Genomic DNA, 14,787 nt, shown 5'->3' with positions numbered 1-14,787 from the left:
CAGCCAGGACAAGCTGCGAGACATCACCATCCGGTGGAATGTAAAGACTGCAGACGGTAACAGCCTGTGGCGTCCACACGCGTACAGCGACAGCCTCTAAAGGCGTCTGGAGAGGGACAGACTCGCTATGCAGAGTGTGAAGGACATATATGCAGACGCCACCAGACACCCTTTCATAAGCTGCTCGGTTCTTATAATAACCCCGATAGCCACGGAGGGCGGGGGTTCGCATTGCTGGAAACCAAGTTTCCTGGAGAGCAATGCAGAAGAAAGGGTGAAGGCTGATAAGTTGGCGGAGCTCAGCGAGATGGTGGAAGAAACCGCTGCAGTTCCACTGGAGGATGGTATTGTCCATGGCTGAGAAAGGCGTGACGGGACGGGGAAGGCAGATTACGCCGCTGGGTCACCTGCTGCCTCCGATTGAGCACCCGTGCTAGTGTTATCCATGGCGTCTGAGGGACCGGCGAGATCGAGGTCCTCAGCGGACGCCAGGATCTCCACCTCGTCCTCAGACGCAGATCTGGAAGGTGGCGGTGGGGTGGCTGCCACCGCGAGTTCCTTGGGCTTAGAGCTCTTCTTCTTTGATTTCTCACGCTGCTCCTTGGGTTTAACTGGCTGGGAGGGCTTCACCGATTCAGTCTCCGGGACTGAGGAGGATCGTGAAGCCCGTCGACCAGCTGATTGCGGGCACTTACGCCACTGGCGGTTGTCAGCCTTCCCACTGGTGGAAACCTGGGAAGGGAGGGACCCGAGGGACCCCTTGCGAGCGTGAGAAGCCGAAGAAGTTGGACACTTCTCCGGCTTAGAAGCAGGGACGGACGTCCCCGATGGGGGGGATGGTGTTGCCCCTGAGGTAGGTGGCGCAGGAGCAACCCGGTGGGTAGAGCCCCCCACTGGCAAGGGGGCAGGAGGAGTCGTACTGGTTATCGAGCTGGCTGGAAGTCGTGAAACTGATGGGGCGAGCACAGGTGTTGTAGCGGCGGCGTAGGATGACGTCATTCGCACGGGATGTAATCGGTCGTATTTCCGCTTGGCCTCAGTATAAGTCAGTCGGTCCAGGGTCTTATATTCCATGATTTTGCGTTCTTTCTGGAAGATTCTGCAGTCTGGCGAGCAAGGTGAATGGTGCTCCCCGCAGTTGACACAGATGGGAGGCGGGGCACATGGAGTATCGGGATGAGACGGGCGTCCGCAATCTCGACATGTGAGGCTGGAAGTGCAGCGGGAAGACATATGGCCAAACTTCCAGCACTTGAAGCACCGCATCGGGGGAGGAATATAGGGCCTGACGTCACATCAGTAGACCATCACCTTGACCTTTTCCGGTAACGTATCACCCTCGAAGGCCAAGATGAAGGCACCGGTAGCTATCTGATTTTCCTTCGGACCCCGATGAACGCGCCGGACGAAATGTACACCTCTGCGCTCTAAGTTGGCGCGCAGCTCGTCATCAGACTGCAAAAGAAGGTCCTTATGGTAAATAACTCCCTGGACCATATTTAAACTCTTATGCGGTGTGATCGTAACAGCAACATCCCCCAACTTGTCACAAGCAAGTAACCGTCGTGACTGGGCAGAGGATGCCGTTTGGATCAGGACCGATCCAGAGCGCATTTTTGACAAGCCCTCCACCTCCCCAAACTCGTCCTCTAAATGCTCGACGAAGAACTGAGGCTTTGTTGAGAGAAAAGACTCCCCATCAGCTCTCGTACAAACTAAGAATCGGGGCGAATAAGTGCTACTGCCATCCTGAGATTTACATTCCTCCCACGGCGTGGCCAGAGAGGGGAACGTTTTCGGATTGTACTTTTCAGCATTAAATTGAGCCCGAGAACGCTTAGAGACTGCTGGCGGCTGGCCGCCAGCGAGAGATGATGTACCACGCTTCATTGCGGGTCATCCGCCCTGATGCCACCTACTCCGACCAAGGGCCCTCCCCACGGGCGCCACCCAGCCGCAGCAATAGCCACCTGGCAGGACGGCCATTGCCGGGAGTCCTGATGCCCCAAGGAGATGGGCATCTACTCCTTGGCATACGTGGGGAGTTAACGGCACAGGCATCAGTAGAGCGATCCCTGTGTTGTCAGGGGGCTACAACCAAGAGGGTACATGGCGGCCCCACCACAACGGACTGGCTACCGTGCTGGATCTTAGGTGCAAAAATGGCCAAGGTCGTCGTCGCAGTTAAAAGAAACACTGCAGAGTGCAGCGTGGTAATCGCCCAAGAGATCGAAAACGAGCGGGACACCATTGCAACGACGAGAAATCCGGCTAAAGGTCTAATTGCACGACGGAAACAGTGCACCATGTAAGGCGCCCTTCCCCAATTGGCTCGCTCTTCGGATAAATTTTGAAAGATGGAGGTCAAACCCGAGAGGGGACCATCACATAAGGCCGAAACGTTGGAGACTCCTTTTAGTCGCCTCTTACGACAGGCAGGAATACCGCGGGCCTATTCTAACCCCCGAACCCGCAGGGGGAAATTGCAAGTGGATGGTTTGCCAAATGTACACTGTTAATGTGGACTTAAAATATCCTCAGGTGATAAAATGTTACTTATAGTATCACTCTATACAGAACTGGATTCTTTAACAAAAATACATTATACTTATCAAGAAGCTTCCTGTTATATGGCTGAGTTAGTGCTAAAATACTTTTGCAGAAATTTTGAAACATATAACTACATATAGAATAAGAAATATATCCCTCCATACAATAAATGTATTTAGTCACTTTTCGGGAGGGGGGGGGGGGCAGGGGGGCTTGAACATGCTTGATCCTTGATGATCTTGTGTAACTTTGGAGTACAACTTCGTAACAACACACATAATATGCTCTACTATTTGAGGCTTGACGGGACTGTGGCACCCTATTTCTTGTTTGGTATACTGTTAATGTATCACAGAGCAGGATACATTATCTACGAATCTGAAACTGATTGAACAGCTGTAAACATACTCTACATGCAATTTATTTGCATACATTTATAAGGTGGTCATTCTATAATTCTTGCCAAGTGTTATCAGTGGTAATCTGGTTTTCATATTTTTTACTCAATTTTGCAGCAAATCTGTATATGCTAACAAATGTTTAGTAGCAGAAAATGTTACATGTTCTTGCAATTTTTAATAAATAAAATTCTTTACTTTTAAGTCCCTTCAGACCTACAGCTTTGAGTATTAGCATTATAGAATACGGTGAGAAAGTTGAAAGCTGGGGCAATTTTGGAGGTTTTTTTGGAGGTTTTTTGGAGGATTTCTTGTCCCACATTGATACATCACTTGAGTAAAGTTGTGATTCTGAGATATAATAGATTCTTGACCAATACAAACTCAACAAAGTACAGGCCAAACAAACAAAGTGGCACTACAGCATCAATCAGTCAACAATAGAATAATTCTATTTATTCTTAACAAGGTGAAGAAACTCAGTTTCTAGAAAGCAGTGTTATCAAAACTGAAAAGCTAAATCGAACGTCAGAAAGCAACTATATACGAGTACTAGAGTAAGAAAACAGAGAAAAAAAAGTTGGTAGTTGAGAAGATTACATAAACTTCACAAACTCTGACTCAGAAGGTAGTGCCAAAAATGAATCATAAAAAAGAGATGTATTGATTACTTTATACACAGTGCAAAGAGGGGAAAAAGGTACTATCCATAATTAAAGTATAGTTTTATGGATTTCTTGGGCTTCACTTTCTGTTCACTGGTGTTTTGACAGTGGTCTGGATGTTCCACTTGTGACTCATGCAATGACACGGGAGAGGAACAAACGTATTTTGTCCATCATTCATCCGAATGACAATATTAGTATGTCTATTAACAACACATACAAATTGTATTAATACACTAATGGACAATTTGTTCTCCTCTGTGGAACTTAATATCTTTAAGCTCATGGTTTTTATCATAGATTTGAGTCTGTGCATTCACACTGACTTGACCTTCATAAACTGAAGCATGAGAAAGGGCTAATGAGGCATGAATTTGAACCAGGCCTCCCTGTTGTCCTTTCTCTTTCCGTAATAATTAATTTAATTGTCTTTTTCTTATGCATTGTTGTCAATTTTTAACTACCATATGGTTCTGTGTTTTATTTCACTTTTTAAGTGTCTTATCTACTGTTATCTCATAACTTGACTGTCCCTGCTCACCTACTTGCCCTCCCTGTAACTTGCCACTCCCCTTTTTAAGTACCACCTCCTGGCACACCTCATCCATCATCCTGTGTTCTCTCTCAACACCTGACATTAAGTTCATGTTAAATATATCTATTTCTTACATTGTAAATGAGTTTATATAAAGTTTTTATAGTGTTTCTATGATGTTTGTTGATAAGTTGGTTTTAACATCATTTAATTTATGTAATGTATATTTTTTTAATAGCAGAAGAGTTCACATAACTTTTTTATTTTTTGTTTTTATAAAGTATGTGGTGGATGAGGTGTTTTGCAGAATTTATTTATTATGATGCTGCTGCTGCTGCTGCTGCTGCTGCTGCTGATGATGATGATGATGATGATGATGATGATGATGATGATGATGCCTGTTGCTACATTCTTTTCTGTTTGATTAATGCTACTGTATCTTGTTCGATACTATGTAGATACCACTGGATAATAGCTAGAGCTACGTGAAATTCGTTTATGCTATAAATGTGCGATAAAATGCAAATTCATTAAAATTTGCATATTTTAGCAAAAACTCTCACAATCTGGTATGCTTCAAAATCGGTTGTGTTTACATTAGGTTTGTTTGAGGTAGCCTACTTCAGTCCACTCCAGTAAGATCTGACCGTTGCTTCTGCGCATGCGTGAGTTGGATTCTACTCCAACGCTTTGGCACCAATTTTTGTTGGCCGCAGTGTTTGGATCCAGCTGTATGGTGTAAACACGTGTATGTAACGTTTTGCGAGTGTTGCGAAGTGATAATAGTGTGTTAAAAATGGGTAGGCATAAAGTCAGTTTGCAGGAGCGATGCAATGGCTATCCCAAAGAAGGTTTTCATGTTCACAATAAAAACACTTTTATGTGTTTATTTTGTAATGAGAAGCTCAACTGGGAGAAGGACAATTTAGAAAAACACATTAATAGTGCTAGCCACAGGGCAAAAAAACCGTCTGCAGTGGTTGCAGGAACTTCATCAAAAAGGCAGGCTGCTATTGCGAGATGTTAGACAGAGCCAAAAAAGTGAAAACTGACAATGAATGTATGCACCACGATATAGTTAAAATGTGTTTAAAGGCCAACATACCATTGACAAAATTAGATAAGGTTGAAGTTAGGTTCTTTTTTAACAAATGTGTACCCGGCGCTGCTTGTATACCAAGTTCAGATAGACTTCGATGAGAATATGTTAGTAAGTGCAGTGACGAAATGAAAGAAGAAATCAGAGATTCTGTGAAGGATGTAACTATTGTGATTACTGCTGACAAAACGAGTGACAAAAATGGAAGGTGCGTATTTGTGGTTTTATTTCGGACAATGACCTCAACTCCCGAACAGAAACTGTATCTGGCTTCATGCAACTTTTTAGATGTTGCTAACAGAAGTACTTGTGCCCAGGCCATAGTGGATACCCTAAAAGACTACAGCATTAAATACGAAAATGTTGTGGGTTTAGCATCAGACTCTGCTGCATACATGGGATGTTGTTTTGAGACACTTCAAGTACTGATTGGAGACCATTTAATACATTTCAAGTGCTGGGCCCACAAAATGAACTTAGTCGGTGATGTCTTTATGAAAGAACTAAAGGAGCTAAATTTTATTGTGAGTAAAGTGAAAATGGTGTTCCTGCACTCTCGCAAAATGAAAAGCGCCTACCTTCAGTTTCTCCAAGAAAAATATCCTCACCTGCCAAAAAACCTTTTTCCCGACCTGATAATCACTAGGTGGAATTCTTGGTTCCATGCAGTGAAGTACTTGGACACATATTTAACAGATATCATCGAATTTTTCAGATCACTGCAAAACAAAAATGCTGCCATTGAGCTCATTCTGGATCACTTAAAAAATGAAGCTGCCTCAGATATAGTTGTCCTGTAATGCAAATTTGTAAGTGACATATGTGCTAGCATTGTTAGTTTCATCACAACACTAGAGGGAACGACTTACCCATTTGCACAATTGTTATGGGAGGAACTTGAGAGTATTAAATCAATACTGAAAAGAAATTCTGAAGGTTGTTTTCAACAGGCACTATTAATTATATAAACACATTCCAAAGAGAGGCACAGAAAGCATCTGCAAAAAAGTTGTCTTAAATCTGCTGCTATGAAAAGTTTACTAAAGCCATGTAAACACACAGCACCAGTCCCAGCTAATATTTTTTACGAAAACATTGGCAAGCTCTTCAACCCTGCAGTTTGTGGTCTGAAGTTAAATTTGGACAATTCTGCTGCTGTTAATATAACAAAAACAATTCCGCAATTTGAAAGCATTCCAACTGACGGTTTTATTGAGGCATATTCATCATTCCATCAACACCTTATTGACTGTTTGAGGCATGATGAGAAGCCTGATATATTGCAGCTTCTACTAATTGAAAAGCTTAAATATGATGAATTTGGAAATACCGCTTTATCTGCAATAGTGTGGATGCGGAGAGGTACTTGTCAACATACAATTTAATTGTAAGTAAGGAGGTCAATGAAGCCAGACACTATTGCAACAACTTCAATGATTGCATTCAATAGATAAACATTTTTATATTGGTGTATAGTGAGTGGTAATTTGAATGAGAAATAAAATTATGATGATGTGTTCCATAAATAATCAATTTCCTATTTTCCTATTTTCTTCTACTTTTTGTTATTATAAGAAAACTGGGAATAGTGGAAAAGAAAAATCAAACTTTAAGGTACGAATTTTGTTGTTTAACTGCATAAAGAAACCAAAAAAGTAAATGCTAAATTCAGATATAAAAAGCTAAATTGAAATTTCAAAATGCTAAATTTTCGAAATTTATTTGCTAATCTCACATAGCTCTAATAATAGCCTTGGGGGCCGAAACCTGTTGTGGTTTTTAAAACAAAAAGAAAAGTAAAGGGTGCTACCATTTTGTTAAAAAAAAAAAAGCCATTTTATTCAAAATCAAGACTACAATTGTGATGTACCAGCATTTTTATTTCTTTTTTTGGAGGTTGCCATAGAAGCTTCTACACTCTAATGAGGTACAAAACTAAGAATTAAAGATAAATGGATGAAAGAAATAAAATGTTGTAACACTCATTTTTTTCTGGTGGACAAGTAGCAATTTGAATCTTAAGTAAGCCATTAATAAGCTATTAAACAGGACAGTGAGAGCTGTGCCATAGCCACTATGTTTACTTTGTGTGTGAACCACAAATGGACAATATGACGTAGAGACAAATCATTCAGTTTGCTATAGTCTAAAGAATACGAACTGTACATAAAGCTACCAAGTAGATCACATGGTACATACTAAACACATAAAGCAAATAAGGTAACAAACCAAACCTAAAATAAAGGTGCAGGCTGCCAATTTAGAGGTTACGACAATTTGAAGCCCTATTGTAAAACTCAAAAAGTAAAAATTTAGGTCTTTAACCCTCAGTAAGAAGGGTGTACGAAATTTAAAAATTCGATCTCAATGACACGTTTTCAAAATATACAATATAAATGTTATTTAAAAGAAAAATGTTAGTGGAGCATGAAACATGATCAATTTTCAAAGGACCAAACCACTAAAAACATCGCTCTATTAGTAAGCACAGTGAAAGGAATTTTGAAAGTAGTAAAAACTCATGTTCCTTGCATTAAAAAATATATCTTTACATCTGCTCATGACACAAAGAATTTCCAGGCTCTTTTTTTAAGTGCAACACAGAAGCCAAATGAAAGCATAAAGTGACACTTCAAACACAATCATATTAACAAAAAAGTAAAACATATGATCAAATACCTTTTCTGTTACTCTAACCTTCTCTCCATCCTTTGAAGAAACAACAATATCGCGTCAACAAGTACTGCAGGATATTTGATGAATAGATTTTTGTGAGTGTATGAGACATGGGAATTCTTCCGTATAGTCCAGTCTGTATTCCTGAACCACACAATCAAATTCTCCCCCCCCCCCCCCCCCCCCGAATCCCCCAATGCCATGCACATTATCAGTATGAGATAGCACAGAAAACAGTCTGGAGTTAACTCAACCAGCAAACATGCAAGTGCTCTTCAAATATTATTTTGGGCTCATGAATTAGGAAAAGAAATTCTACCATCTCATATCAAGTGCTACACATTAGAAAATTAATTTCTTTTCTATGACACACATTTATTGAAAAAGTGAATGGAAAAGAATACCTGTCCACAATAAAGTTCTTTTCCAGCTCCATTTCCTGACCCAACAACTTCTCCCATCTTCTCCCATTCCTCATCTTCTAAGGACCACTTATAACACATCACAGCATCTCCTTCTCTAACGAGCCTTGTCTGTCCATCTTGTTGACCTGGTGTAGCCAATATTTCTGGACCAGGAAGCCTGAAATCAATAGATGTTGAAAAATAGCCTGATGCATAGTACACCTAAACAGTAAATAAAATGAAAATGTTAGGCAGATACTTATAGCAACACAAAATACAGCATCTGCTGCACACCTAACTCGTAAAAATGTCCACACTATATTTTATGTCCAGATACAAACATGAAACTATTATTACTCTCTCAAAACTAGCAGTTATTGTTAGTATCTGTGCAATAATATACATCACTCTTCATAAATAACACCATTCCAAAGAATCACTGAAAACTATAATACCTCTCAAATATTAAGGGATAACTGTCCATAACGGTAGAAAGAAGGATAATTTTCAAAGAAGTAAAAACTGAACTTTCATCATGTTCCTTGCATTAAAAAAAAAAAAAAAAAAAAAAAAAAAAAAATTCATTACAACTGCTCATGACGCAAAGAATTTCCAGGCTCTCTTTTTTTATTAAAAAAAAAAAAAAAAAAAAAAAAAAGTAACACAGAAGAAAAACCAAATCCGAGCAGCACAACAAAACCAGTCTCAGGAAAGCAGTAAGATGGTTGAGTATAAGATTCACTGATGTGAGTAAAACATTAATGAGTTATGTAAAGTCTTTGGTCAAAATCTCCTATGTACTTTGGATAAGTCTAAAACTTTCTTCCTCAAAAATTACGTAATTTTCTGACAGGTCCCCTTTCAAGGACTTATAGATGTTTTACCCATTCGACACAAATAAGGATACACTTTGCAGTAAGTGTGCACCTATTTACATGCAGTGAGTGTGCACCTATTTACACGTGACACACCTTTATAGACATTTTTCTTCTAATACATGATCAGATTTTGAGTGATGAGGTATCTGCAGAAGAAAAACAAAGATAACAATAAAGACAGATCAATGTTACAGATACCTAACTATTCATTTTTGAACATAATTTGTGAAAACTGAAAGTATCTAAATATAAATTAATTTAATAACCTATAAATTGATTCAGTCTTTATCATTGCGATATATCAGGCAAGTGACTCTTTGAACAAGTGATTAACAACTGCGGCATAAAATACAGAAAAATGGCACCACTAGTGTCTCAGCAAACACGTTCCCAACATTGTCAGGTGTTCACTAGACGGCAGCATCATATAGATGTGCCAACACTTGCACAGGAACATGTAAAAACAGCTGTCCACTAAAAATATACAAGATTTACATTCACACACACACCCTGCAAGCCACCATATGGTGCATGGCAGAGGGTACTTTGTATCATTATTAGTCAATTCCTTTTCTGTTCCACTCGCAAAACAGAGTGAGGGAAAAACAACTAACTATATGCCACAGTACATACACTAATTTCTCTTATCTTGTCTTCGCGAATCTTACGTGAAATGTACGTTGGTGGCAGTAGTATCACTCTACAGTCAGCTTCAAATGCAGTTCTGTAAACTTTCTCTACAGTGTTTCAGAAAAAGACATCGTCTTTCCTCCAGGAATTCCCATTTGAGTTCACAAAGCTCCTGCTGAGAATCCCAAACACTGTAGCAGTACTTAAATATGTCGTACCACTGCTCTATACGTGGTCTCCATTATAAATGATATGCTATCTATCTAGGGTCCACTACTAAGCAACACAAATGGGCACTGTGGGCTACTGCCTCTCCAGGCCATTGGTGACAACTGTGGGACTGGCATGAAAACAGACAATAACATAAGCACACAACGTTTTTGTCAATCACATCTCCTGCAGCCACCACAGTGACTCATGGCGCCATCCTAGCCGCTAGCAGCATGGGAGTTGCCACAATCAGCACTGCCATTGTGGGGACTGATACTTCTTTCATAGGTCATGTGCACACTTATCGTCATGGCAGTATTCTTCCACCTGGCAGCTATAAAGGATACCACCCAGCCAATCAGAACCAGTTCACATCAGGAGCTGGTCTGGGCCAAGTGCTGACCACATTCTGTTAGTTCCTGAGTTGGAGTTCCCTTTGCCTCAGCACAGTTGTTGACTCCAAGCCACATCAGAGTCTTTACTCCACGTCTCATCGCAGTTGAAACACCATTTGCCGACACCATCACACTGTGTCATGGCCAAGTCTGCACGCCACATCTTATGCAATTCTCCACATCAGCCTCAGTTACCTTTGCTCCGAGCCATATCCAAGTCATCACTCAATGCCTCATCCGATTTCACTACTCTGTACCCAATCGAGCCCATATCTCCGCAACATCCACAACTGCCACACTATCTCCGACCGGTTACAAGCTTCCACCTCTTCAAGACCACTCTCCTGGACTGTCCTTAAGCCCTGCCACTCTGCAATAATATGGCTGCATTGATATCGCACAATGTCAGAGACTATTGATGAATCAAAAACCAGTAGTGCTGATTCAAGTCTGAATGACTGTTTTGTTGTATTCTGTTTACGAGTGTAAGTAAAGTTCCTTTATCTTGCTACCTGGGGGACAAAAATTATCAAGGGGCTCTCAGCCATGACACAAAATCTGGCAACAAAGTGCGAATTTCGTGTGCTTGCTCAGTGCAGATACCCTTCTCTGTGCACTACTTAGGACAGTCACTGCTACACCCCCCTCCCCCACTGCATGTGTGTGTGATTTCAGTATGGCATCGGTGTTCCCAATCATACAGGTGCAACAGCTGCTACAGCGCATGAAACAGAATAACGGAACTTCTACTGAACCTAAGCTACACGTCTCTCACTACCATAAGCAAAGCAGACCCTATCGCCATTGCTCCCAGCTGAACCTGTCAGCATCATGCTGACATCCTAACAGCACACCTTCAGCTGGCAGAGCCTCTCAGCCCCATGCCAATATCCCACCAGCCTTTTGTCTGTCTGTTTAACTTGTGTTAGGTCACACACCTGCAGAGATGCCTTCTCCTTGGGTGCCCAACACTGCTCGCAGGTTCCAGTTAGCATCTGGTCGCCGTCGCCACCTCCATCGCCAATCTTCCTGCTGGAGACTACCCTCTCACTGCAATGATGTTGGGTCGGGTGCTTTACTGGTCTGTGTGACACCTCTCACTGGCTGCCACTGACTACTGTTGCCAACCTACCATTCCCAAGAGTGCCACCCCCTCCACCCTCTAGCGGGTGGCAGCTGCATCACTTCTGAGCTAGCTTTGCCACCTCTTCTTACGAGTGAAGGATATAGTAGCTGCATGGGATCCAACACAGGCATGTGCTGCGGGCTATCACCTCTCTGCGTCACCGGCAATACCACCTCAGGAGAGGCAGGAAAGTGGTCAGACAATGGTATAAGCACAAGGTGCTGTTGACCCCATCTGCTGCAGCCACCACAGTAATGCATACTACCAGCGTTGCCACTCGTTGTGCGAGAGTCACTGCACTCAGTGCTGTTGATCACCGATTCTTCTACTGTAGGTCACTTACTGTTGATCGTCACGGCAGTATTCTTCCACTAGGCCCGATGCAACCCACAACAGTGAGCTGTCAGTGCTCATCTCTCTCTATCACTCCCAGATTACACTGGCCATGTCCGCAGCCCATACGACGGAGCCCACCCTTTCCACATCGTCCACTCTGCCTCCAACCGTCTTAGAGATTCTGCCTCACCCGGACTTCTTTCCTGTACCATTTTTGAGCACTAACTCTCTCCACCAACATGGCCAAACCAATGTTGCCCTAGTAAGAACTCTCACAGCAAAACAGCAGTGACTATCAGTGGATTGAAACCCAGTACTGCTGATTTAAGTCCGAATGAGTTGTATTCCCTTTATGAGAGCAAACAAAGCTCTTACTATCTGGGGCACATTAACTGATGTAGTTCTCTCTGTCATGACAAAGAGGATGAGCTACAGTCTCCCAAAATTTTCCCATAAACCGAAGTTGACCTTTCACCTTCCATATTACCATTCTTATGTGCTCATTCCATTTCATATCATTTTGGAACATGATGTCATTACATTTAATCATCGTGATTGTGTCAAGCAGCACACTACTAATGCTGTATTCAAACAGTAAGGGATTGTTTTCCCTACATATCTGCATTAATTTACATTTCTAGACATATACAGCATGCTGCCATTCATCACGGCGACAAGAAATTTTTTCTAAATCATGTCATCCTACAGTCACTCAACACAACCACCTTCCCATACACCACAGCATCACCAGCAAGCAGCAGCAGATTGCCGCTCACACTGTCTGTCAGATAATTTATATAGATAGTAAGAGCGATCCTACCACACTTCCCTGGGGCACTCCTGACAATACCGTTGTCTCTGATGAACACCCTGTCGAGGGCAGCTGGGTTCTATTACTCAAGAAGTCTTTGAGCCAGTCACATCCTCTGCCCTTCATTAACAGTCTGCAGTGGGGAAATGCAATATGTCACATGCTCCCCAAAATGGAACGATATCTAATCCATTTGTTGCCCTTTGTCCATGGTTCACAGAATATGGTATAGGTTATTCAGTTTCTGTATAGTGACAGTTTGAAACCAAATGAATTTCATCAAAGAATGAAGGTAAAATATGGTAATGCATGTATCAAAGCAGCAAGTGCATGAATGGAGATGAAAGTTTGAAAATGGAGTGATGTGCATGGACGATTCTCCTTATTCAGCTAGAGCATATCACACCCTGACTCTAGAAAACAGAATAGCCGCTGAAGACATAGCGATGGAAAACCAGTGAGTGACACTGGATGACACTGTAGCAATTATTGTAAAATACATGCCTCAGTAATTCTCATCAAAGATGAAACCTGGGTCCATCATTTACCAATAACCAGAAAAAGAAAAGAATGAGTAAACGATTCACTCTTCATCAGCTCAAACAAAGGTCAAGTAATGAGTTACAACAATAAACAGCTGTAAAAAAAAAAAGATAATTTATATTAATACATGATCAAAATGACTTTCTATAAAACTTACAGGCTATTTCTTGTCTCTTGATAATGTTTACTATTTTATTTGATTCTCTCACTTGCAGTATAACAGATTCGTACTTCTCCAAGTACAACACAAAAACAGGCTTGTATCCTACTTTTAGGACTTGCCAATTTCTTGACTAGGCAACACATTCCTTCCTGCATGAGATATATTGATTAAAAACTGCATCAATTTGCTATCTTCTGGGCCGTTCCATGCCAAGTGGTTTGATTTTGGAAACGTAACCACATGAACATCACAGGTTTTGCTGAAATTTTGTGTGAACAATTGTACACATTCACTTCCAGAGATACAATCATTTTTTTGACACCATAGCATAACTATCGAACGTAAACCCTGAGTTTTTGGCAACTTTGAGACATGGTATTTCGAGCAATATTTTCTTGAAAGAAAATGAGGGCACCTTGTACAACTCTGTGCACTCTATTAATAGAAATAATTTTCATAAAAGATTTCTTGAGCGATTTTCATATAGGTAATTTGATACAAAGTAGGTTGAAAAATTGACGCTTGAAAAAATGTGAAGTTTAGCTTTTTATATCTCTGGAAGTAATTGCAGGATAAATCTGAAATCTCACATATAATAATTTACAATACAAGGTTTTAGGATATAAAATTTCATTCTCCTACTGCTTTCCAATAGTTTACAAATTGGGGGCAAAGTTCACAAATTTGTAAAAATGCTAAAAATGGGTATTTTTAGCCCATCTTCCCAACAAAGTCTTCTGCAAACTATTCCTGCAGTTTTCATTAGGAAGACCATTTTCTAAACCACATAAAAAAACTAGATTTAGTTTACAGATGTGAGCATATAAGGCTCTAAAAAACAATAGGCGAGGTGTACTTAAAATATGCTCATATTCCAATGGTACTCAAATTAATTTTAACATTTTTATTATGTTCTATAATTATTTAGAACTCTCTAGGGAATGTGATATTAGAAAGTCCTGATGACCAGAAAGTGAGTCAGAACAACTTTTTAAAAGAAATAATAAGGGATAAAATAAATCAAAAGGGGGTGGTGTCTTTTGTCATGGCTCGTCATGACACATTTCACCCTGTTTTTCTGTAATGACAACTACAGAATAAACTGGTTGTACACTTCAAATTTTAACTTTGTATTACAGATGCACTGGACACTGAATAACACAGTAGTAAAATGGTTACTAACAGCTGCAACACACATCGTTAAAACTGCCTTCAAGTTTTACACCATTGTCACATCGTGTAAGTTTTGGGGAAGTTCATAGCAGCCTGCCTGACAGTTTTTGGAAAGGATTCATGTAATAGAGAATTCTGAGTATGTCTCTTACTGTGTAATGCTACTGACATGGTAGTTTAAAATAATTCCAGATT

At 40.9% G+C, this 14,787-nt stretch overlaps 1 protein-coding gene across 1 annotated transcript in view; it reads right to left on the bottom strand.

The window, feature by feature from the left end:
* Positions 1–14,787, bottom strand: part of LOC124556512 (phospholipase A-2-activating protein) — a 145,151-nt gene that overhangs the window by 43,294 nt on the left and 87,070 nt on the right. The window contains exon 7 of the mRNA XM_047130466.1: positions 8,328–8,505. Within this exon, the coding sequence (XP_046986422.1) occupies positions 8,328–8,505 (178 nt within the window). The remainder of the gene's footprint in view (positions 1–8,327; positions 8,506–14,787) is intronic.

Source organism: Schistocerca americana, chromosome X (genome assembly GCF_021461395.2).
Source record: "Schistocerca americana isolate TAMUIC-IGC-003095 chromosome X, iqSchAmer2.1, whole genome shotgun sequence".
Classification (NCBI taxonomy): Eukaryota; Metazoa; Arthropoda; class Insecta; order Orthoptera; family Acrididae; genus Schistocerca; species Schistocerca americana.
The sequence above is the reverse complement of the archived record's forward strand: the minus strand, read 5'-3'. Positions and strand labels throughout refer to the sequence as shown.